This window comes from Thamnophis sirtalis, unplaced genomic scaffold (assembly GCF_051295495.1).
Source record: "Thamnophis sirtalis isolate CommonGarterSnake01/CBP01778 unplaced genomic scaffold, rThaSir2_p1.2 scaffold_2, whole genome shotgun sequence".
Classification (NCBI taxonomy): Eukaryota; Metazoa; Chordata; class Lepidosauria; order Squamata; family Natricidae; genus Thamnophis; species Thamnophis sirtalis.
This window is the reverse complement of record NW_028261382.1, coordinates 15,928,560-15,952,123: the sequence shown is the minus strand read 5'-3', so window position 1 is coordinate 15,952,123 and position 23,564 is coordinate 15,928,560. Positions and strand designations below refer to the sequence as shown.

The following is a 23,564-nucleotide window of genomic DNA, read 5'->3' as shown; positions in this document are numbered from 1 at the left end:
GTTGGCCATCTGGTGAGCTTCCCAGCTTAATAGGTGTTTCACCATGCCTCAGATCACTGCATTTAATATATATGTATGTACAGCCGTTCATTTAGTGATCTTTTAAAGTTACAACAGCACTGAAAAAAGTGACTTGACCATTTTTCACACTTACAACCTTTGCAGCATCACCATGGTCATGTAATCAAAATTTGGATGCTTGGCAACTGGTTCATATTTATGATGGTGGCAGTGTCCCAGAGTTTTTGTGCAGATGGTATTAGAACTAGGTCTACTTCCAGCATAAAAATTCTAATAGTAGCGTGTGGTATTCATAATTCCTGAAAGAAATTTGCTGTTATCGGGTGGCATTTGCACCAGCACTTTCACTGACGGTTAACTCATAGTTTTTAAAACCAGATCTCTAGAGGTCCACAGTGGTCTTACGATTATGCAGAAGAAATGTGGCATTGAGTGCATGTTGATCTGGACTTGCGCCATGCCAAATAAAAGCTGCTTCATTGCCCTCAGTGGACACATGTTCATCTTTTTGAAGTGATGTCCTAGAGCAGTTTTGGTTTGCAATGTCCACAGATCAGTAACTCCTTCAGGGTAATATCTCAAATCAGTTCATGGTTGAATTGGATGAGATATAAGCACAAAAATAGCCATGAAAGAGCAGTAAGTACCCTTTTCCCTTTGTTTGCAGAATTTTAGGCATCCCATTTTTATTAGGCCAAAATACTGGTATTTCTTTGGATATGTCCATTTAACTGGATATTTTTAATCAGGAATATCCTGATTCAGACCACATATACCTCCTCCCCCAATTATTTACGAGGTGTAACTGTAATAATTGTTCACCTCTAAAAGTTTAGCTGCCCGGCAATTTCATAACACAATCAGCCACTCTTTGCAATTATAACTGTACAAATGCATTAACACCATAATTATCTTGTTGCAGAGCCTGAAGTTCTGCATCGGTTGGAGAGGGAAAAAAAAACTACTGATTTTTTCTGTGCCACAGTGTAACTTGTCTGTGGCAATAATATCCTGAAGAATGTGACTGGTATGCCTTATTTACAACAGGAATGACCTAGTCCTATCGAATTTTAGTTGTTTAGCGGGTTATGTAATTAAATGTTTACTTATGAACTCAAGTAAAATGTAGAGCCAATGACCGGAATAAAAAGCCACAACTTTGTTTTTAGTTGCCCCTGCATACAACACAGAGTAATGATCCAGATATCTCAGACCTTGATTTTTATATCCGAGAGGAAGAGATATGTTGGGAATGGGACATATCTCCTCCTCTGATGGGGACTGTTTGACCCTGGAGAAGTAGCAAATGTGCCAGCTTACTTGACTAACCCCAACTTGAACATAATGAGCAGTGAAGAAGAAGCTCATCCCTGTGTACATATGCTATGGATCAGCCAAGCCTCAAATAAACACAGCAAGAGGTTATGATGAAAGTCTCACCAAATGATGCAGCTAAACCAGTGGTTCTCAACCTGGGGTCCACAAAGGCTTGAAGAAATGTTGTGATTTAAATCTTGAGTTAGTCTTGGGGCTCCATGGCCATGGTCCAGTGCCACAAAAGGTATTTAAAGGGGGTCCTTTAAAGGTTGAAAACCACTGAGTTAAAGCTAGTTTTCCTGATACCGCTGAACTACTGTATATAAAGTCCTTTCCTGTCAAATAGCCACTGAGTTTTATATCTGATGAGATTACAGGCATCCAAATGATGGCATCCTGTTAGAGAGGTTGGCAGAAGGTCGACCAGGATTTTTACTTATGAGATTACAAAGTGGGGGGGGGGGAATCTTGAATTTTTACTTATGAGATTACAAAGGGGGGAGGAATCTTGGGTTTCTCTTCCAATTTCTCAGAAAAAGAGTTATGGCAACAGTTTGGTTAGAGGCACCACTGGTAAGGTAAAAATATATATGAAGGAATGCCAGGATTTAACTACGCAATTGTTTAACATTGCACACACCAATAAAGAGCACAGTGTCTCCTACACACAGTATGTTACTACTAATCTAGAATGCTATGGATAAGGTGGATTGTCTAAAGCAGGGATGTCAAACTCATGGTCCATGGGCCAGATTCAGGCCGTGGGATGCTTAGATCTGGCCCATGGGGCTACCCTGGAAACAGGGAAGGACTCTGCCAGCAAAAACAGAGCTCGGGTGAGCTGTGTGCAGCCCCCTGAAGTTCCATTTTTGCTGGGAGGAGGCTGTCCCAGCCGAAAACAGGGCCTGTGAGCTCTATTTTCACTGGCAGAGGGCTGCAGGAGGCTGACCTGCCTGAAAATGGTGCCCATGAGCTCTATTTTCGTTGGTAGAGGGCCACGCCAATCCCCGTGGCCACACCCCCTCCTGGTGAGGTCAAACACAACCCTGATGTGGCCCACAATGAAATTGAGTTTTACACGCTGTTTTTCAGCCTATTTGTCCTTATTTTTATTATCCTGTAAGTCTGCCAAATAGTAATAGCTAAAAAAAAGGGTGCCCAGGATGAGATGGATCTTTAATAATGTTTTGAACTTTCTTAAGGCAACGGGAGCTATAAAGCTCTTCCAAAGAGGGGAGAGGGTAGAAGTGGGAGATAAATCAGATTTTTCCTTTCCTTCTGAGCTAAGGGTTAATTTTCTTCTGAAAACAACTGTTAAAAGAAGGTAATTATCTTTCGTTCAGAAATTGAGCTTCATTTCACAATTCACAATACCTATAGATTCCAGGGCAGTCATGTATTGAACGCAATATGTATGAGATTCGAATGTGTCTTTGGGAATAATGAAGAACTCTGTAGCTGTGTTGCGGTGGTAGTATATAAACTCTGCCGTGTATAAACTTTTTTTTTTTTAAAAAACTTCTTTGCAGTCTGTAACATCAATAATTTCCTTTTTTCTCAGTATGCAGTTTTAGAGCGTCAGGTCATGTTGGGCAAAATGTATTCATTCCTTTATGAATGCCAGAAGAAATGCTTTCGGAGTCTATTTATAGTATTCAATAATTTGTAAAGGTTAAATGTAATCCAGACTGTAGTGTTAGCATTTTCCCTGCTGATATCACAGAGTAAAAGACTGGCAGCCTACCCTTGTTGGAGGTTTGGGAGGGCTAGCAGCTTTCAGAGTCTTAGACTGCAGGACCATGTATGGTTAAGTCCATATAAGTATCCACCTGATTGGTTAGACAGTAAAGATAAGTACTGTGACAGGTGTTGGTGAAAGCTACACCTGTTTTCCCAATGTGGGCTGATTTAGTGGGAGTTCAAGGCACTGAGGAGGGGGGAGAGGGGCAGATATTATGCCAAGTAACCGGAGAAGGAATTATTTCCTAACAGTGCCTTGTGATCTTTACATGAATCTGATTGTGTTATGTGAAATGCTGAGAGCACTTTGATGCTGCTGAGGGGGGTGGGGGGTGGGAAACACCAAGCCAAATGTGGTTTAAATGTACAATAGTTCTAAGGTTTAAAAGTTGTTATGGAAATGCAACCGGCCCACAAAGTGTATTGGTTTTAGTTGTTCTACTTGTCTCGAAGAAGTACCATAAGTTTAATAAAGCAGGGGGGGGGTACTATTTACACACAGACACAGGCACTTTTTAGATTTTAAAACTATTTTAAGAGTTTTAAATTTGTTTCAACAAAAATGATGATTTTGGTTTTTTTTAAAAGACAAGATATTTAATCACGGCTTCATTATTGTTCAGAAACTGCAAGCAGTAACGGAATGAGAGCGATGGATTTTGCTCTAAAATGTAAAAATGGAAAACTTTCTGCCAGCCATGCCCCAAAAACGTTGTCTTGAATGTACAAGCTCACTGTGTGTACCTTTCAAAATAAAAGATTGAGGTTTCCTTTTTAAAGGTGAATAGAATGGGTGTACTATGTTCCTTTCAGGGTCCTCTTTGTACTTGTAATGAAGGAGTATATTTGATAATGCATTTTTGGTTTGTAAACTTAAGTTGCTGGACTCATGGAACAGGACAAAAAAATTGGTCTGAGATCAGAACGTACTGTCATATCTTTGAGATGTTAAGCTTGTAGCTCTTCTGGCAACAAGCTTTTAACTAGTGCTTAGAAAGTAATTTCCAAGCTGAGGACTGCTTTTTCACAATGATTGTCTTCTGAGGAGCAATTGCATTTTGCAGGACATTGTAGAGAATGTGAGGCAGAGACTACCTTTGGTGTTTGAGAATGTACATTATTTTAATGAAAATGTTATTACAAAATGTTTGAATGGTCAATATAATACTGATTCTGTAGACTTGTAAACTATAGAGGTTTACACAGAGAAAGAACCTGGAGTTTAAGCTGCTTCATTTTTTCTATTGAATATTATATTATAGCCCAGAAATCATCTGTTTACCTATTGAGCGTTCTCCTCATTGAGTGAGAAAAACAATTATTTACCTATTCAGAAGTGAGAAGAAGGATAGCTTGTTCCATTTCTCTTAAGAGTTTGAATGGGGAGGTGAACAGCAGGTAGGAAGGGGTTAAGAGCCTCGTTCTCTTGCTGTTTTTTCCATTCCAGTTCTCAGACTTATTTGGCATTAAAATAAATAAAAGCAGAAGGAAGAGTAACACAGAATGTCTTGTAACAAGCTGTTTGATGCTCGAGATCTCTTGAAGCTAAAGCCATAGCACAGAGAGCACAGCGATCCTTTGTGTACCCACCTGATAGAGGGCAGGCAATCTCCTGCCCACTCTTGTTCTAGGACATGGGTTCAGTTGACACAGGGAACACTGGAATGCTCATAAATCATCGGAGATTTAACCTGCAGATGAATACCGCTACTAATAACGAAATGCATTATTCCTAATTCCCCATTAAATTAGCTTAAACTTTTTTGGGGGGGGGTAAAGTATTCCAGAAATTGGGGGGGGGGGAAATTCGGGATGGTTACCGAGGAAATGGGGAATTATAGTTCTGTTACAAATGTTGAAAAGTTTTAGTGTGTTAAGAAACCAGTATTCCTGTGGCTTTGGCTGTGCAACAGTCGGTGCCCTCTTAATGCAGCTTTGCAGTTGAAATGACAACAACATGGCAAGTGTAGTATTTCCTGTGTGTGTGAATTTTCCAATTGTATTTCAGACTTTAAGAAAGAAAGGCCTTAATGGTTGTGAGAGTCCAGATGCTGACGATTACTTTGAGCACAGCCCACTCTCGGATGACAGATTCAGCAAACTAAGTGAAGATAGTGATTTTATTTTCAAGCGAGGCCCTGTAAGTACTTCTCTTGGCTCCTACTTTTTATTTGTTGATTCTTTTTATTAACTTCATTATTTAGGCTCTGAACAAGAAGGAAAACAGAGGGTGCGACAGCCCAGACCCTGATACTTCCTATGTGCTCACGCCACATACAGAAGAAAAATATAAAAAAATTAATGAAGAGTTTGATAATATGATGCGGAATCATAAAATCGCAGTGAGTACTGTGGTATGCCTTGCGCTCTTGTTACATGCATGAGAAGATTTTGTGACACCACCTTCCGTGGCTATTTCAGCTTTGAAAAGCAGAAGTACCTGCCTTAGGTGTGTCCATCTGAGGTAGAAACCCTTGAATGGTTATCATTATAATCCTATTATGTAAATTCTGCTGAGCGATGCAGTTTGAGTGGTACATCTTCTTTGGTGTAGAATGCAGCAAGGAAAGCCTATGAGCTACTAAGGAAATTAGTACATTTCAGTAAAGAAACTTCTAGCCCTCATGAGAACTTAGAAAATACATAGACCTTTGTGGTATCTCCTCATGGACCTGAAGTCATAGGCCTATGGACGGATGAAAAACAATTCTCTTTTTTTTCCAAGAGAGCATCCATAACATTGTTTTTAGTTTAAGGAACTGTTTATGTTAAGGAGTGTTACTTCATAATCATACGGATATGTATGTTTAAAAACATGTCACAGATCTGTTCTTAGTCACTTTTGTTGGGTCGATTTTGGTGAGAGGGTTGGCTGTACAAATTTGATCAATAAATAAATGCATGAAACTGACAAACTGTTACCAGAGGAGGAGGATCTCTAGTGCACCTTGTAAGCTAAACTCCTCATTCATATACTTACATAATTACCCAAATTGTACATATTAAATCATTCGTTGCTTAATTTTGTCATGATACATAGTACCATTCAAATGCCTGATACTTAACAGACTATAAGAAGAAAAATGTCTGTCGTAAGCGCCTTAAAATGCCAACATCCCATACAGCCTAGGACAGGGGTCGGCAACCTTAAACACTCAGAGCCACAAAAGTCCTAACCGGAAGCTCCCCGTTCAATTCTGGAGCTGACCAGAAGTCCGGTTCACCCACCATAGAGTCTCCTCCTAACGTGGTGTCCTTTTTCCTCCTACCTGTCCTAACCAAAAGCCCTATCAATTGTGGAGCTGACAGGTGGCAGGGAGCCACAGCAGAGGGATAAAAGAGCCTTATGTGACTCCAGAGCCTCTGGTTGCCTACCCCCGGCCTAGGAAAAATATGGAGAACTTGATCGTTATATGCTTGGCTGTACTTAAAACGGAATATATAAACGAAGGTCTAAAAGCTTCATGTAAAAGATGAGTTTTGAGGAAGAATTTGAAAGCCATAAGAGAGGATTATAAATAGAGGGGCTTATAAAGTTTATCTATGTATACATGACTTTAGTGTAACATTCTTTCAAATACATTCCTTCCACAAGCTAATGTTTGCTCTCCCTCTCACTCTCTCTCACACACACACACACACACACACACACACACACACACACACACAGAGTTACAATATCATAACACACACTAACAATTTATTAGCCTCCCGGCAACTTTTAAACTTTCAATGTATGAAATCAAATTTATGTTCAACTGTTAAAAATAACAAAATAAATATTAGATAATTTTTATGAATAGCCTACTTTTATCAGCATGATATTTCTGATTGTAGCCGTACAACTTGTTTGTGGGTTCTTTATTTTAAAGCCAATATGTTTTGGTTGAATGTTTGCTTGAATGTAACATGTGAATATCAATTAACCTGTTTCATGTCCTACTTGCAATGTTGAATAAGCCATTTCTAAACTGATGAATTTGAAGGAATTAAAAGCTCTTAACTAATTTTGAAACTTTTGAATAGTCCTATGTAACAGATGGCAATACTTTGCATTAAACAAATAATTAAATCTGTGTATTTTATAAATGTCAAAGCTAGTATTTTAACACTTGATTGCAACTGAAGATTTCAAAAGTTGTACTTTTCTGTCTCACTTTAATTCCCCTCCTTTCCCCCTCCCCCCTTTTCAGCCTGGGTTGCCTCCGCAGAACTTCTCAATGTCGGTCACTGTTCCTGTATCCAGCCCCAATTCTTTAAACTATAGTAGCCCTGGGAGCTCTCTTGTATCCCCAGCCTTGGCAGCAAGCTCTACCTTGACAGATCCCACCCTGCTAACTCCTCCTCAAGCTTCATTGCATCGAAATGTATCACCTGGAGGTCCTCAGAGACCCCCAAGTACAGGTAGTGCAGGTAAGACTTATTTGATAAGGCTATAAATTCTTTCCAACAAATTCCACCTTGTGCTACCTCCGTTCAGTATATAACATGGAACGTAATACATATTTTTTTCATTCCTTAACTAGGTGGGATGTTGACCACCAGTGATCTCTCAGTGCCAAATGGAACTGGTTCTAGTCCAGTGGGTAAGTTTTAAAATTTTGTATTTTCACTATCACAAAAGGCCCAACTGATTACCTGCAGTGGTGGGATTCAGCCAGTTCACATCTATTTGGGAGAACCGGCTGTTAACTTTCTAAGCAGTTTGGAAAATTAGTTGTTGGAAGAAATCTCCTTTTGTTTTCTTTCCCACTTTACAGGGCTAATCCTGTAAGGAAGGCAGGAAGGAAACATTCTAGCCTAATCTTGATTGCTCTGTTTACAGAAACTGCCACTCCGGTTAACCCTTATTACATTGTAACAGCTAAGGCGAGCGAAGCGCCCATCGACGTGAGTGATGTTGAGTTGGTCATGCCCACCCAGTCACATGACCACTGAGCCCCGCCTACACAGCTGGTCATTAAGGCAGAGACCCGGTTATTAAATTATTTGAATCCCACCACTGATTACTTGGCATGTGGGCACTTTCTAAAGAAAGCAAAGCTTTAACAGACAACAAAATGCCTTCTTTCTCTTGAAGACCTTTGCTTATTCTAGGATTTCCTTGGATTTGCAAGTTTTTGGGGATACATGAAACCAAAATAGGTATATGTGCTTAAAAATAGGTAGCTTAAAGTTTAGCCCATTGATTTTTGTAAGACATTTCCCTGTCTTCATTTTGATAGTTGGGTGCTTCTTGTGGGCCAGTGGCTTTTTGTTTTTGTCACGGTACGGGATGCATAACTTTGTACATATTAATTAAGGAGAGCAGCGATCAGTGAAGGGAAACAGAATCTGTGAGCTTTCATGTGAGCTTGGACTTTGAAGAGTGATTATTTTTTCCCTTGGTACTTGTTGACATTGGGGAGGTGTGCTGTTTGCTTCAGTCAGTGTGGAGGCATCTGTGTTCCAATTCTCAGATTACCGGAAGATGGCACGAACACCTGCTGCCAATATTACTTGCCTACTCCTAGTATCCCTTGGTGGTGAAGGATCAGCTAGCCTGGAATGAAGAGCGTAGAATCTCTCCTGGGAAGGAGATTGATCCTTCCTGCCATTGATATTCAGAAACAGGTCTTTGGGTGTACTTACTGTAGGTCATGTATAGGGTTGGAAGTCCTTTGGAATGTGTGTGCGTGTGTGCGTACATGGTGGCTCAGTGGCTAAGACGCTGAGCTTGTCAATCAGAAAGGTTGACAGTGTGGTGGTTCGAATCCCTAGCACCGCGTAACGGAGTGACCTCCCGTTACTTGTCCCAGCTTCTGCCAACCTAGCAGTTTGAAAGCACGTAAAAATGCAAGAGGAAAATAGGAACCACCTTTGGTGGGAAGGTAACAGTGTTCCGTGCACCTTTGGCATTGAGTCATGCCGGCCACATGACCACAGAGATGTCTTCGGACAGCACTGGCTGTTCAGTTTGAAACGAAGATGAGCACCGCCCCCTAGAGTTGGGAACGACTAGCACATATATGTGAGGGAAACCTTTACCTATATGTATATGTATATGTATATGTAAAACTGAGTTTATGTTTGACCCATCAGACATGGGAAATGGAATTCTTCAAAACTTGCTCTGGCATTTTGTACAACTGGTTGATTTTACCCACATTTTAGATCTGAGCCTTATGTATATCTGAAGCTATACTTCATGAAATGGTTATGCAATGGTTTGTTAATTCAAGCATCAAAAGCAATCGGACCTTGAGTGCTTGCATATGCTTTGGGTAATTTTTACAACAACTTTAAATATACAGTAGAATTATTCTCAGATAGGAATTAGGCATGGAGGGGTAATAGTTTATCTTAGGTAGTTTAATCCTTATGTAACTAAGATGAGATTTCAGTTAGGGCATCTACAGTTGCTGTAGTCGTTTGCAGAAGATAGTGGCTGTGTTAATACATGTTGTTAAGTTATAACATGGTTGGTTTGAATTTGACATGAATCCAGCCATTATTGTTTGCTCTACAGCCTGGATTACAATTACATAAATGATGATTTGCCATCAAATAAATGTTTTATTCAGCAAAGTCTGATCACAAATTTTGGGTTGGTATGACATATAAACCGGGCAATGTGAGGCAGGTGGCCATGATACAAATAAAAAAGAAGTATCAGGCCCAGAGGCTCCCATTTCTTTTATTATCCTTATTGCACAAGCTATCACTCTCTGTTGGGTTCCAAATTGTAGCTTAAAATTTAAACAACATTTCAGACAGCAAGAGCTGAACTTTATGCTAATCGGAAACATCACGCTGATCAAGGAAGGAGAAGAAGAGAATGTGCTTTGTGGGAATCTGTTGTGAGTTCTTAGTTGCACCATTCATTAGGCAGCCAAACTTTTGAATCTGACTGATAATTCTACTAGCTTTTGTAGCTCAGCAAAGGTGCAGTTCTTCCCCTTTTAAATAGTTAAAGGTAGACCCAAAACAAAACTGGTAACCAATGAACAATGACAGGTAATATCACTGACATCCAGCTGTTGGGAGTGAGTTGGATAGGAAAGTGATGGGGCACTAACACATTCAAAAGGCAAATAGGTTCTGATATTATAAAGAACTAACCCAGCCTTTCATATGGTTGCTATGTGAAATAATAATAATAATAACAATGCCACCAAAGGAATCCCACTCTACACTCAGACATCCGTTTCCTGGAATTACCAGCTCATCGGTTCCATTTAAATATTGACCTTATCTGAATGTAACCCTGATAATAAATAATGCTTAAAATCCACTTCATGGCATGAAATGCTTTTATATTTTATTGATGCTGAACCCTAAAACAGGAGTAAGGAGCATGTGCTTCCTTCCCCTCCCCAGCTGTTGCCAATGTACAGTTCTTGTCACCTCTCATCATTCACCTTGCTGCATGGAAGGTTATATTATTCCTTGATCATTTGGATGAAGGATAATTTCAATCTGCTTTAAACAAGTGCTGAGGCCCTGGTACCCTGCCAGCCATCTTTGTCCTCAGAACAATTGACATAAACATTTACATCAGCCCTGTGAATGAAGTAAGGGAGTTAATTACAACTGTAAGATTTGAGGAAGAAAAATAATTTTAAAATCTAGTGAAATGAAATACTTACTTGAAGATAAACCTGCAAACTCTGTAGAGATGGTACTCAAATGAAGTCCCAAATTTCTATTACTGAGCAAGACAGTTGTTAAGTGCCCCATTTTATGACCTTTTTTGCCACAGTTGTTATGCAAATCACTGCAGTTGTTAAGTGAATCATGTGGTTGTTAAGCGAACATGGCTTCCCTCATTAACTTCACTTGCCAGAAGCCAGCTGGGAAATTACAAATGGTGACCACATGACCTTGAGAGAGTACAGCTGTCAAAAATATATGTCAGCTGACACGAGCCGGAACTTTGATCACATGACCAAGGGGATGCTGCATTGCTCGTAACTGTTCACTATTTTCAGTGCTGTTGTAAGTTCAAATGGCCACTAAATGGATGGTTTTAAGTTGAGAACTGCCTGTATAAGGATGCTTTGCACTGTTACATTTTACTTGGTTATATCTGTGTCTTTGCTTGGAATATAAAACAGCAGGAACAGATTTCATCTATTTCATGTGAAAAAGCCTACCTAGATAAATAGATAGTTTAGGTAAAGTCAGTTTGGCTCATACATATACCCCTAGTCTTCCCTCCCCGGGTAGTGATGCCACTCGAGGTTGGTGATAGATGTAGAAGCATGTTGGTAAAATGAAGGAGGCAGTAGTTAAACCAAAACAAGCGTCTAGTAAGAAATCCACTAGAATTAATGCATCTGTTTTACATTAACAGAAAACACCTTCATTGTAGGATCCAATCCGGGTCGGTCACCAGGACCAGAGGTTTAGTCTTCCAAGCCTTTACACTCATGCTGGAGCCCATCCTCAGGGAACTTCTCTCTGGCACACACACTGTTAGAGAGAAGTTCCCCAAGGATGGGCTCCAGCACTAGTACAGAAGTTCAGAAGACAAAACCCCTGGTCGTGGTGACTGACCCAGATAGGATAGCAATAGCACCTAGACTTATCTACCGCTTTACAGTAGTTTACAGCCCTCTCTAAGGGGCTTACAGAGTCAGCCTCTTGCCCCCAACAATCTGGGTCCTCATTTTACCCACCTCGGAAGGATGGAAGGCTGAGTCAATCTTGAACCTGGTGATATTTGAATTGTTCAGCTGCAGGCAGCCGGCAGGTAGCAGAAGTAGCCTGCAATACTGCACTCTAACTCAAGGATCCTGCAACATTATCCTGTGACAGGTATTTTTGCCTTCCTTTGTAATACCTTCCTTTTCCATCAATGAAAGGGCAAGATTATCATTTCTTCTTATATCATTACCATATACTTTGCAACCTTTGTAAGCCCGGGGGGGGGGGGCGTACTCAAAAGCTGTAGATTGTTTGCCCTTCCTTACAAGAGCTCTTTCATGCCTTTGGGCATCCAGGGGTTAACTTAGAAGAGCTCTCTGTTTGAAGGATCCTCTTGTCACTCTTGCTTTGGCTTGGATTGGCAGAAGGAGCAAAGCTTCTATGTTTGTAGAAGAATGTATCTACTGTCAGCGTTCCAAATATCATCCAGAATTAAATCAGAATTCAAGGCATAGCTTTCATCAAAGTTCCAATTTAATAAGACAGACATGTTGGTACAAACTGTGGAAACCCGAATCTGAAAGCTTCCTGGGTTTCCACCCAGTTGAAAGTTCATGATCTTGTCCCCATACCCACAAGTTCATCACATGGTCCAATCTTCCTCTGCCACGCCGGCATTTCCACCCATCTAGTTCCGGTCAGATGCAGAGGTGCAGAGACAAAGAATGACCTTGATTTCTAGAAAGGATTTTTTTTTATTTTGAAAACAAACACATTCTACTCCTTACTATTCCCCCCTTCCAATTCCCCACTAATGAACAGCATAGTAAAGAAAGAGAGAGAGTCTGGGAGGCCAAAGATCCTAAAAGGAATATAACTGCAGGCCTGAGTAGGAAAAGGTTCCATTTGCTATGTCTAAACAACACATCTTAAGAAACAGCAATTTTTCAGGTTAACAAACTTGGAAGGGACTATCTAGGTCATCTAGTCCAATACCCACCCCCGCCCAAGCAGGAGACCCTACACCATTTCTGACAAATGGCAGCCCAATCTCTTCTTGAAAGTCTCAAGTGATTTCATTTGGAATGTCATGGCATGAGAAATATCTTCCCAACAAATTGATAAAACCAGGCAGCTTTTGAAGTCGCTCCGATTTAACCCGGTTTTTTATTGCTAGAGATAAGCTATTCAGGCAAATGTGTGTTGATGTGAACCAGAGATTTTATTCTAGTCCTTAGCACAAACTGCTTCAGGAGCACCTCCCCCCCACCTTTTTAAAAAAAATCAGAGATGCAGTTTAATGATAAATAACATTTAATTATCAGTTTTAATAGTGGGTATATTTGTAAACTGTAAAAGTCTTTTTTCCCCTATTACTTTATATTGCATAGGTTATACTACATATGCCTTCACTTTTTTTTTGGTCAGATTTTAATTCATTTAAAAGCTGAAGAGCTCTCCAGTCAAGTTTCTTTAATATAGCAATATATTGCAATTTTATTGTGAAATACTAGGGATGGGAAATAGAATTTTATGTTACTTTAATAATGGATTATTAAGTAAGAAAGACCATATTAAAAAGACTGAAGATAATAAATAGTTGAAGCTCTTACTATTTTTGGCTTGGGATTTAAATTATTTTAGAGGCCAACACCTCTTTCTGGGATAACTAATAACTGGTAAGCAATATATGCTATTTGGTTTAACCTGGTGGACAAGTTTCTTTGAAAAGAAGTATTTTTTCTGACATTTGTAGAAACGCTATGCAATCCAGTAGAGTTATTTTTAATACGAATATACTTTTGTTAAAAACATATTTTGGGGAATGATTAAGCTTGTCTCTCTGCATTTTCCAAATAGTTATCCAGATGTTTGTGTTCTTCTCATTCTTCCTTTTTTGCACCTGTTCTTTAAAGGTGCAGATTATTGGCTTGGCTTGTGTGCAAGACAGAGTTGGCATGGAAAGGGTTAACTGCAGTTTCATTTGACAAAGCTCTTGGACAATTACATCATCTTACAATCATTATCTACCTCTGGACCCTAACCTTAAGGAGAAAAAAAATCTCATTCTTTGTTCTTCCAATTTATAATTAGATATTTTTGTTTTTAACAACATGTGCCTCTATTTAGAGCATCTTGTCAGGTACTGGAAAACTGAGACTTTTCTGTCTCCAAGCAGATTCTTGTGTTGTGAGGAAGTTGCTGCAACTTAAGCAAACAATTCACAAAGTCTGAGCAAAAGAGAAGCCCTGCAAATCTTTTGAGTGTCCAGGATAAATTGTGTTCCGACTCCTTCCTATGCTGATGCCTTATCTAGAAAATGGCTCTAGCTTTCTGGCAGTGTGTCAGATGAATCTGCCTGCCTGGCTAAAAGCTCTGCACAGAATATTCAGTGGAGAAAGATCTTATGTCTTACAGTGCCATGAAAGGGTATAAAATGTTCTCTTCCACTGACAGTCCCTTGTAAGAAGGGCTTCAGGAAATGATTGCATTGGGTGTGGAAGCAAAAGCAGAACAGCTTTTAACTCGTGAGCTGCCTGCATACTCACAGAAAGAAAAAGATGGGTGTAGTGTGAAAGAAAAGGGGGGGGGCAGAAGAAAGATTAGCTCTGCGCACTGATGTAATTCTTGCAATAAACCAAACGGCTGAATAAATATTCATAAGCCCGCTTGCTTTGAAAAAAATCCCCACTGCAATTAATGGGAGATTGCTTCAGGTATCTCTGCTTAGAGCTGGGTCAGACTTCTGAATAATACACACATTCCAGGCAGTTGTTTACATTGGATGTATCCATTGCTGCCAAAATTCTCTTTCTAATGTACTCCCCTGTATAAACAGATTTGTGATGTTACCAGAAAATTGTAATGGACAATTAACCTCATTGGTAGATTCCTGAGTGAGTTAGGGCTATAATATTAGTGATCTTGAGTGCTGTATTGAATTGGCCTTGGTTTTAAACAGGTTGGCTGAGAGAAGCAAGCATGTGACGTATTTGGCCTTTTAAATGGAAAGACAGGCTTTCCTAAATAGATGTTGCAAGCTTCTGGCATGGCATTACTCTACTTTCTTACAAGCTTTTCCATTCTGTGTAGAGTACTGTACCTTGATCCCCAAATAATAACAGATTGTGAGAGGATGTTTGGTGGATTTTTGGTGATTTTTACTGCTGGAGGACAATTGGGACACAAACAAAGAGTGCTTAATACTATGAAGGGTACTTGTCTTTATTTTCTCCCCCTGGTAATTGTCAACTTTTATGAGAACTAGAAATGTGTCAGTTTCTCTACAGAAGTTCCCTTGGGGCCTGCTCTTCTCCACCCATTGTATCACATGTGTATCAGCTTCATAAAAACTGGGAAGTTGGCATAGTACAAAGCAAGTGTCAGTCTTTGGGATCTCAAAGAGGTTCTATAAGCTTTCTTAAGACACAGAAAAAATGGATGTCTATGGAGGTTCTCCATCATCCAGGTGATGGTCGTCCCATAGGTGCTTTTCCAAAAGGAAACAACCAGATGACAAAGAATATAACGTTGAGACTCTAGGAAGAGTGCAGAGAAGAGCAGCAAAAATGATTAGGAGGCTAAAACATATGAAGAACGGTTGCAGGAACTGGGTATCTCTAGTCTTATGAAAAGAAGGGCAAGGGGAGACATGATAGCAGTGTTCCAATAGCTCAGGGGCTGCCACAAAGAAGAGGGAGTCAAACTATTCTCCAAAGCACCTGAGGGCAGAACAAGAAGCAATGGGTGGAAACTAATCAAGGAGAGAAGCAACTTAAAACTGAGAAATTTCCTGAGAACAATTGATCAGTGGAACAACTTGCCTCCAGAAGTTGTGAATGCTCCAACACTGGATGTTTTTAAGAAGAAGTTGGATAACCATTTGTCTGAAATGGTATTGGGTTTCCTGCCTAAGCAGGGGATTGGACTAGAAGACCTCCAAGGTCCCTCCAGCTCTTGTTATTCTATCTATCTATCTATCTATCTATCTATCTATCTATCTATCTATCTATCTATCTATCTATCTATCTATCTATCTATCTATCTATCTATCTATCTACATCTATTTCTTACCATTAATCAGAGGTGAAGAAGCTTATTGGATGAGAAGTGAAACATTTTCAAGAAAAAAAAGGAAGTCCAATTGCCTTTTGAAAAAATAACTTTGGGAGAAACGATAGATGGCTACAGCTTGGAGCTCATGTTCAAATCTGGCCCAGAGAACAAGGATGAACTGAGCTAATAGGGGAGATTTCAGGGTAGGGGGCTAGAATGAGGGGAAAATAGCATCCTTGTAATGCATGCTTTGCAGTTGATTGCAGCCTTGTGCAATCAACTGCAAACATTTTGTGAAGGGACTAGGCTCCCCAGCAGCACTTGTGCAAACACATACATCACATTTCTTCAAAATTCAGAAGTTGAAATGTAGTCATACTGCAAAGTTTCAGAGAGCTGATGTTCACCTCCATTTCATGAAAAGAAATGACTGTAAATTAGTAGGTGGCTCCATATGTTCTATTTACAAAATTTCTAAGTTAAAGCCTAAGGGAAGTGCACACTGATAGACTGAGATACTAGTCTCTCTCGTCCTTATGAAAGATGGCAACACACCTGAAGGGTGCTACAATGAGACAATTTAATTTAAGGAACAATATGTAAAATCTGCACTGGTAGATGCAGTAGCTCAATCTATATGGCTTTTTCTAAGCTGCCCACATCAACTAATTTTATAACAAACAGAGAGCACAGATGGGGGTTAGATGCTTAGCATCAATTTCTTAAAAATCAGTTGCATGTGTTATGTAAACACTGCCTATCAGTTGATTGTGTGTGCCAACCAGTCTTCTATGACTCTTCATTTTTGTCTCAGGTCCAACCATCTCTGTGTCTGTGTGTGAGTGTTTGTGTTTGTGTGGCCAGAAACAAATGTTTGACCAGATTCCCATCTTTTTTAGACTAGTTAAAATTACACTGTGTTCTTCCACATGGAAGATTATTTACAATTTGTACAATGCCGTTGCTAAGTTACAAGCACAGTACATTTAAAGTTGCTTTTAGAGAGATGAAATTGTAGCCTTATGGTTAAGATGTTTATATGCACGAAAGTGAAAATAGGATTAATAATAACTAATGCATAAAGTTAAACATTGTAAAGGTTAGTACATAATTTAGAAGAAGCACAAGATATGAATGGAATTACCAAAGAGACTGCTTGGGGAGAGGGATCCAGTAACATTTAAGCATTTACTAAATTAAATGTGTTTCTCAAGTTTGCTTATTTATTGTTCACTTCCGCTGACCCTTGCAGAATTTGGGATGCATTGTGATAAGTTCTTTAAAATTCATACTAAGAAAAGTACAAATGTTAAAAAGAAACCTACATAAAAAAGAAGGGTTGGGCTAGGGAGTAAGGTTTACATTGTAAACAACAGTTTAGGGGCCAAAAAGTAGATCAGCCTTTTTCTTAACGGCAGCCACAAAAAACCCTCTGGATTATTTGTTCTGTTTTGAATTAACCACAGTTACTTGTAATAGCCATATATAGACAAATGTGTAGTTAACTACAGTTTGCTCAGACAAGCTAGTTTCAGGGCATAGGTTGAATTCACCGTAAAATTATGAGGCCAGAGTTCAACAGCTTGGGCTTGTGTTCTGTCTCCTTTTTTCCACTGTTGGGTCCAACTTGCTACTGCTTAGTATTATCTCTGAGTCCTAAAATGAAGTTAATCTTATCTGATTTGTTAAAGCCATTCAGATTCATGTGACATTACACATCATGTTGAACAAGCTGTGGCAGTGCGATTCACACAAATGGAAGAGTCATGTACTTCATGGTGGCCATATTCTTACATGCCACTAAACAAAATAAGCCATATTAGAGCATTGAGTGTGCATGTCGTTGAGTTCAGACATGGGGCAGCTGTGGTTCAATATAATGATAATACAAGAATCTCCAACCTGGTGTTTGTCAAGCTTATCGGAGCCAAATATTTATGAACAGATTTTAATCTGTGAATTAGGTATGACTTCACTTTTTAAGGCGATAATTGAAAGACACCATATTAGAGAAAGTTGGTTTCAGGTTCTTGATGTTTAAAAATACTGGCTGATTGGGGGAAAAACTTTCTATATGCTTAACATAGTATTGTGTGAATCCTCCCTACGTATGCGTCCAAATAAAACCAAGGAAGATAACTTTTTGTACAGAATGATATGCAAACATTCTGGGACTCTATTTTATTTATCACTGCACATGCAATCCAATACAGGAAAGTGTTCTGTGGTTTTGAAACAGTTTTCCAGGATTAGGGCTGCATTAAGAAACGTATGCCCTGGGCACTTTTATATTCGTAGATCCTTGTTACAGCAGTAATCCAAATACTGAGGGTTATGAAAGTATTTCCTGGACTTATATTTGTTAGCAAGTGACAGGAATTTTTATTTATTCAAGTCCACAAAGTAATATTTGCAGTTCAAGCGTCCAATATAGTACATACATATGTATAAACGTATCATGGCAATTTGGAATGTTCCATTTTCTAATCAGCTTAATCAATATTTTCTAGGTTACAGTAATCTGAACTTTTTCCCCTAAACTTTGGTGCTCTCACTTAGCAACAGTTAGTACTTTTTAGTCGCTAATCAGTCACATTTTTCAAGGCATGTTCTGGGGGTTCTCCCCTTGTTTTTTCTCCCCCTCCCCAAAATTAAACCAGACTAAACGACTGAACAACAATAAAAAGCCACAATTGAATAAATGCTGTTTGGGGATGGGGGGGGGGGGGAAGCATGGCAGCAGTTAGTTTACTTTCTGAGCAGGAAATTTGATACCTTCAAAGAGTTTGGTGATTTGGTGACCACATTTATTTAATGTATTCTTGTGTATTTTGCTGCGGGGGAGGCAAGCATTTTCCCAAAGCCACCCTTTTGTACATATCCCATTCTGTCTATCAGCCTCCTTGACCCATTCGACTTTTTAAAATGTCTTTCATTAGAAGGGATTTTTAGAAAGTTGGCAAACTACAAAGTGATGTCCCAAGTCTTGTGCATTGCCTTTATTGGCAGCAGTGCCTTGGCGCACCATAGAAATCAGAGATAATATAAGCCAAGTTTGACTTGATAATAATTCTACTACCAGCAGGAATGTTGGCCTGTAGTTCTGTGAGAGTATGAAAGACCCTTTGTTAGGTAAGACTGATTAAAAAAAACTTTAAATATTGTGTTTTTTAAAAAAATAGACAGTAAGACATCCTTCTCACCCACCATTCCATTTCCGTGAACTGATGTATCATTCCCCGAAGGGTGGTTCTCTTTACTTACTAATATTTTTGACACTTGTTTCTCCTACATGGTATTGTTTATCAGTACTCCTGTGAGTTGCAGATTTGAAGTTTTGAAGGGTGTGCAATTGTGGGTTCTGGGCTGTCGTTATCGGGCACCATCTGAACATTCAGAATATCACAATCCTCTTCTTGAAATTGAATGTAGGGAAAAATAAAGTCGTCTTGCAGGCAGTTTCTGTACTGTTCTTTATTTTTTCTGAGGAAGTTTCCAAAGATCATCTCTAAAGTTGTATCTTTGTTAAGATCCCATAGAGCAACAATTGCAAGAATCACCTGTTTGTATATTTATTGACAAAAGCATCAGTATAGTTCTCTCATGCCCTTTCCCCTTTTTCTTTACCTCTCGCCTTAGGAAACGGTTTCGTGAACTCACGATCATCCCCTGGTCTGCTTAGCAGCACCGGTGGCGGGAACGGTTTAAGCAAAGTGATGCCTACAAAATCTCCCCCACCTCCGGGTGGGGGCAATCTTGGAATGAACAGTCGCAAACCAGATCTCCGGGTTGTCATTCCTCCGTCTAGCAAAGGCATGATGCCTCCATTGGTAAGATGTTCCTTTGACTACTTGTGCATGGACTGTATTCTTAGAGGGATTAACAGTACAGTTCTACAGATGAAAACGTTGCCTCAAAGGCTGCTTTGATCCCATATTTGAAGGTACCTTCAATAGCCAATCATTAACCACCCGTAGTGGCAGAGTGGCTAGAATGCAGTACTGCAGGCTACTTCTGCCGGCTGCCTGCAGTTCGGCAGCTTGATTCTCACCAGCTCAAGGTTGACTCAGCCTTCCACCCTTTCTAGGTGGGTAAAATGAGGAGCCATATTATTGGGGCAAGGTGCTGACTCTGTAAACCACTTGGAGAGGGCTGTAGCACTGTGAAGTGGTATATAAGTCTAAGTATTAATGCTATTGCTGTTAAGGATTAGTTCTTCTTTGCAGGGAGAAATGAGCCATGCCAGTTGGTGTGCTTTCTCTCTCCTTTTCTTTATTCATGCATAAAAAGTTTTCAAACAGGTAGTCCTCAACCTATGACCACAATTGAGCCAAGAATTTCTGTTGCTAAGCGAGACATTTGTTAATATGGGTTTTGCCCCATTTTACGACCCTTCTGCCACTATTGCAGCTAGACTTTTCTAGCCACCACTAAACCCACTGCAGTTGTTAAGTTAGTAACAGTGAATCTGGTTCCTGTGAGTTGCAGGAAAGTTGACCACATGAGCCGAGGACATTGCAACCGTCATAAATATGAATCTGTTGACAACCTTCCGAATTCTGATTACGTGTCCATGGAGAGGTCTCAACAGTTGTAGTGTGAAAAACGGATATAAAAAATCACTTTTTTCCAGTCCCATTATAATTTCAAACGGCCACTAAACGAACTGTTGTAAATTGAGGACTACCTTTAGTTAAAACATAGAATAGGGTCTTGGAGCTCTTTTAATCCAATCTCCTCTTTTTGTTGAAGGCAAGAAGTCTTTTTACTCTAGACTTCTGCTGTCTTGTCACCTGACCATAATGATTGAGAATTCTGGGCATCCACCTGGAGCAGATTATATGGGGAAAGTGCTCTTAGACATGAATATGACTTAGTAGTGGTTGCTCTGAAATCTACCATATTTTGGTATTATTTATGCCATTCTTTACACGTATAACCCCATGGGTTGACCTCGATAAGTATCGTGTTTCAAAAATATTTCAGGGTCTAATTTTTCAGAATCCCAGCACTCAGAGGAGTAGCCTGCCCTTTGTTTTATTTGTGTGAATGCTGCTAATTGCTCATTTTCCTGGCTTGTTCATTTGCCTTTTATCCAAAAAGTGGGATTGAATTGATTAACTTCAAAGACGGAATCCAGCCTAGGCTGTTTTTTTTTCTTCAGTGAAACGTAGTATGAATTTTTTAAAAAAAACAACAACACTGCACTAACATTTCTTAACCCAGCTCTATTAAATTATTCCCACACTTCCCCCCCCCCACACTCTTTGTTTGCATCAATTGATTTGCTTGTCCATTTGAAGTTCATTTTAAATGCACCAAACTACAAAGAAAACCCCTGCCAGTACAGATCAGAGTTATCTGTAGCCCTGCTTTCTTGTTTCACACTGCAGCCAACTTGCTGCTTCTCGGAGGCTCACAATCAGGACTCTATGAAAACAAGAGCCCTCCCCAATTTCCCATCTCCAACGTTTGCTACGATCTATTCTAATGCGGAACAATTTTATGTACGGTAGATATCCAAGGTTATAGCTACTAGGGGCCTTTCACAGGTCTGCACTGCGACAAACTTTTATTTCTTTTATCAATGTAAATGTATGTTGCTTTGCATATGTAACATTTCCACTCGTAGGGAAAAAAGTGAAGAATTATGCAAGGCATTGGAATCTTGGCATAGCATCTGAGCTAGAACCAAGAATTGACTCATAACTTCAGGCTTTACTTTATCAAGGGGTAGACAGATTACTAGGGGGGGAGGGTGGGGGGGGGTGTTGAAGCTTAACTTTTGACCTTGAGCCATCTGGTCTGTGAAGGTACCATTTGTCAGCTATGCAGTTTTCATTTGCTTTTCTCCTTCTCACAAAGCAGGCTCTAAACTTCCAAATTGTTGCTATTTATCCTCATTTTGATTAGGGTTTGAAGTGGAACTTAGTTCATCCACTAATTTATTTATTTTTTAGCACTCCCTGCAATCTGGGATTGCCAGCTGCCAAATTGGCTTAACCGAATTAACATGAATTATGCTAACAATAATAAATTTAATGTTCTGTGTCAGAATAACGCAAGAGATGGTCCTTGACTTGCAACCACAATTGAGAATTTTGTGGTCACAAAATTCTGCAACCGCAATTTTCCAACCATAATTTCTGTTGCTAAAGGAGGCAGTTAAGTGAGTCACATGATCTTTTTTTTGTCACCGTTTTTAAGTGAATCAGTGTGGTCATTAAGCAAACCTGGCTTCTCCCATTGACTTTCGCTTATTAGAAGCCAGCTGGGGAGGTTGCAAATGGTGATTACAAGTAGTCCTCAACTTGCAACAGTTCATTTAATGACTGCTCAACGTTACAAGGGCAGTGAAAAAAGTGACTTATGACCATTCTCACACTTATGACCATTGCAGCACCCCTATGGTCACATGATTGACATTCAGATGCTTGACAATGGGTTCATATTTATGACACGCGGTGTCCTGAGGTCACGTGATCCTCTTTTACGACCTTCCGATAAGCAAAGACAATGGAGAAGCCAGATTCACCAAACAACTGTGTTACTAATTTTAACACCTGCAGTGATTCACTTAACAAGGGTGGCAAGAAAAGTCGTAAAATGGGGCAAAACTCACTTAACAAATTTCTCACTTAGGAACGTAAACTCTGGACTCAATTGTGCTCGTAAGTCGAGGACTACCTGTACATGGCCCAGGATGCTGTAACCATTGTAACGGGACATGCCAGTTTCCAATACCCAAATTTTGATCATGTGACTAGGGATGATGTAGTGGTTCTAAGTGCAAGGACTAGTCATTGGCCACTATATTTGGTGCTGTGGTAACTTTGGTTGGTAAAGGAATGCTTGTTAAGTTGAGTAGTTTGCTTATGAAGGCTCCAGACCAGTTGTAGGTAAAATCTTTGTCAATCTGTCTAATTTAGGCTTCTTAAATTATGCTGTTATGCCTGATACTCTATGTAAATGTGAAATACTAGCGAGGCTAAATATAGCTAGCTTTTCAAGCCCGAACGTGACTCTTTCATTCTGAATTACAATCTATTCTTAGTAATGTTATTATTCCTCTTATTTGCTGAGTACAGTCGGAGGAGGATGAATTGGAGTTGGTGAGTCTGGGTTCTTACTTGGTATGAAACATCAAAATCCGAAGACCTTTCATGTCAACTGTGTATGTAACCATACCAATGTTCCCTTTGTCGGGAGAGAAAAAAAATTCATTTAGGGGGAAATCAAAAAACCTTAAACAAGGGAAGCTTTTTCTTTTTCCTTTTAATTGAAAGGGGAACATTGGAACCAAACCTCTAACAGCAACATCAGGGATATATCTTTCAATGATTATTTGCACAATGGCTCAGATACGTTGGCATTTCGAAAGAGCAATTTGGCCTACCAAGTTCTACAAATACAGAAACAGATTCTTGTGGCTGCTGCTTTCCTTCTCGGAGATTACATCACTCCTGATGAGCTCACCATGCTGGAGATAAAGTTAATTTCATGCTCCACAAGAGAAGGAAGCCACAAGGGGATTCCCTGTTTACCAAAAAGAAACTACAATTGCAAGCTGTCCGTTTCTAGTGGAAAAGGCTTCCTTCCTCTTAAGAAGACTTTTTACAAAACAATGTGTGATGTAATTTCTTTTGTTTAGCCTTAAAAAAAATACGGCTAAAATAATGCTTCTCAGCATTACGGCAAATCCGCATCTTGATAAACCTCTGTAAACCACACAGAGAACAAGAATTTTGATGCTTTTTATCAATTAATCTAAACCCAATGAGTTGCTGATATGGGACTTTTTA

The 23,564-nt window shown here is 39.6% G+C and overlaps 1 protein-coding gene across 8 annotated transcripts in view; it reads left to right on the top strand.

The window, feature by feature from the left end:
* MEF2A (myocyte enhancer factor 2A) overlaps positions 1–23,564 on the top strand; it is an 86,144-nt gene that overhangs the window by 53,308 nt on the left and 9,272 nt on the right. For 2 of the 8 annotated variants that reach the window (XM_014061722.2, XM_014061720.2), the window contains exons 4-8: positions 5,283–5,420; positions 7,272–7,491; positions 7,605–7,664; positions 19,402–19,592; positions 22,851–22,895. In XM_014061722.2, the coding sequence (XP_013917197.1) occupies positions 5,283–5,420; positions 7,272–7,491; positions 7,605–7,664; positions 19,402–19,592; positions 22,851–22,895 (654 nt within the window). Of the gene's footprint in view, positions 1–5,086; positions 5,219–5,282; positions 5,421–7,271; positions 7,492–7,604; positions 7,665–19,401; positions 19,593–22,850; positions 22,896–23,564 lie in introns of all 8 variants that reach the window. The other 6 variants (XM_014061721.2, XM_087704330.1, XM_014061723.2 and 3 more) reach the window with 6 other exon arrangements.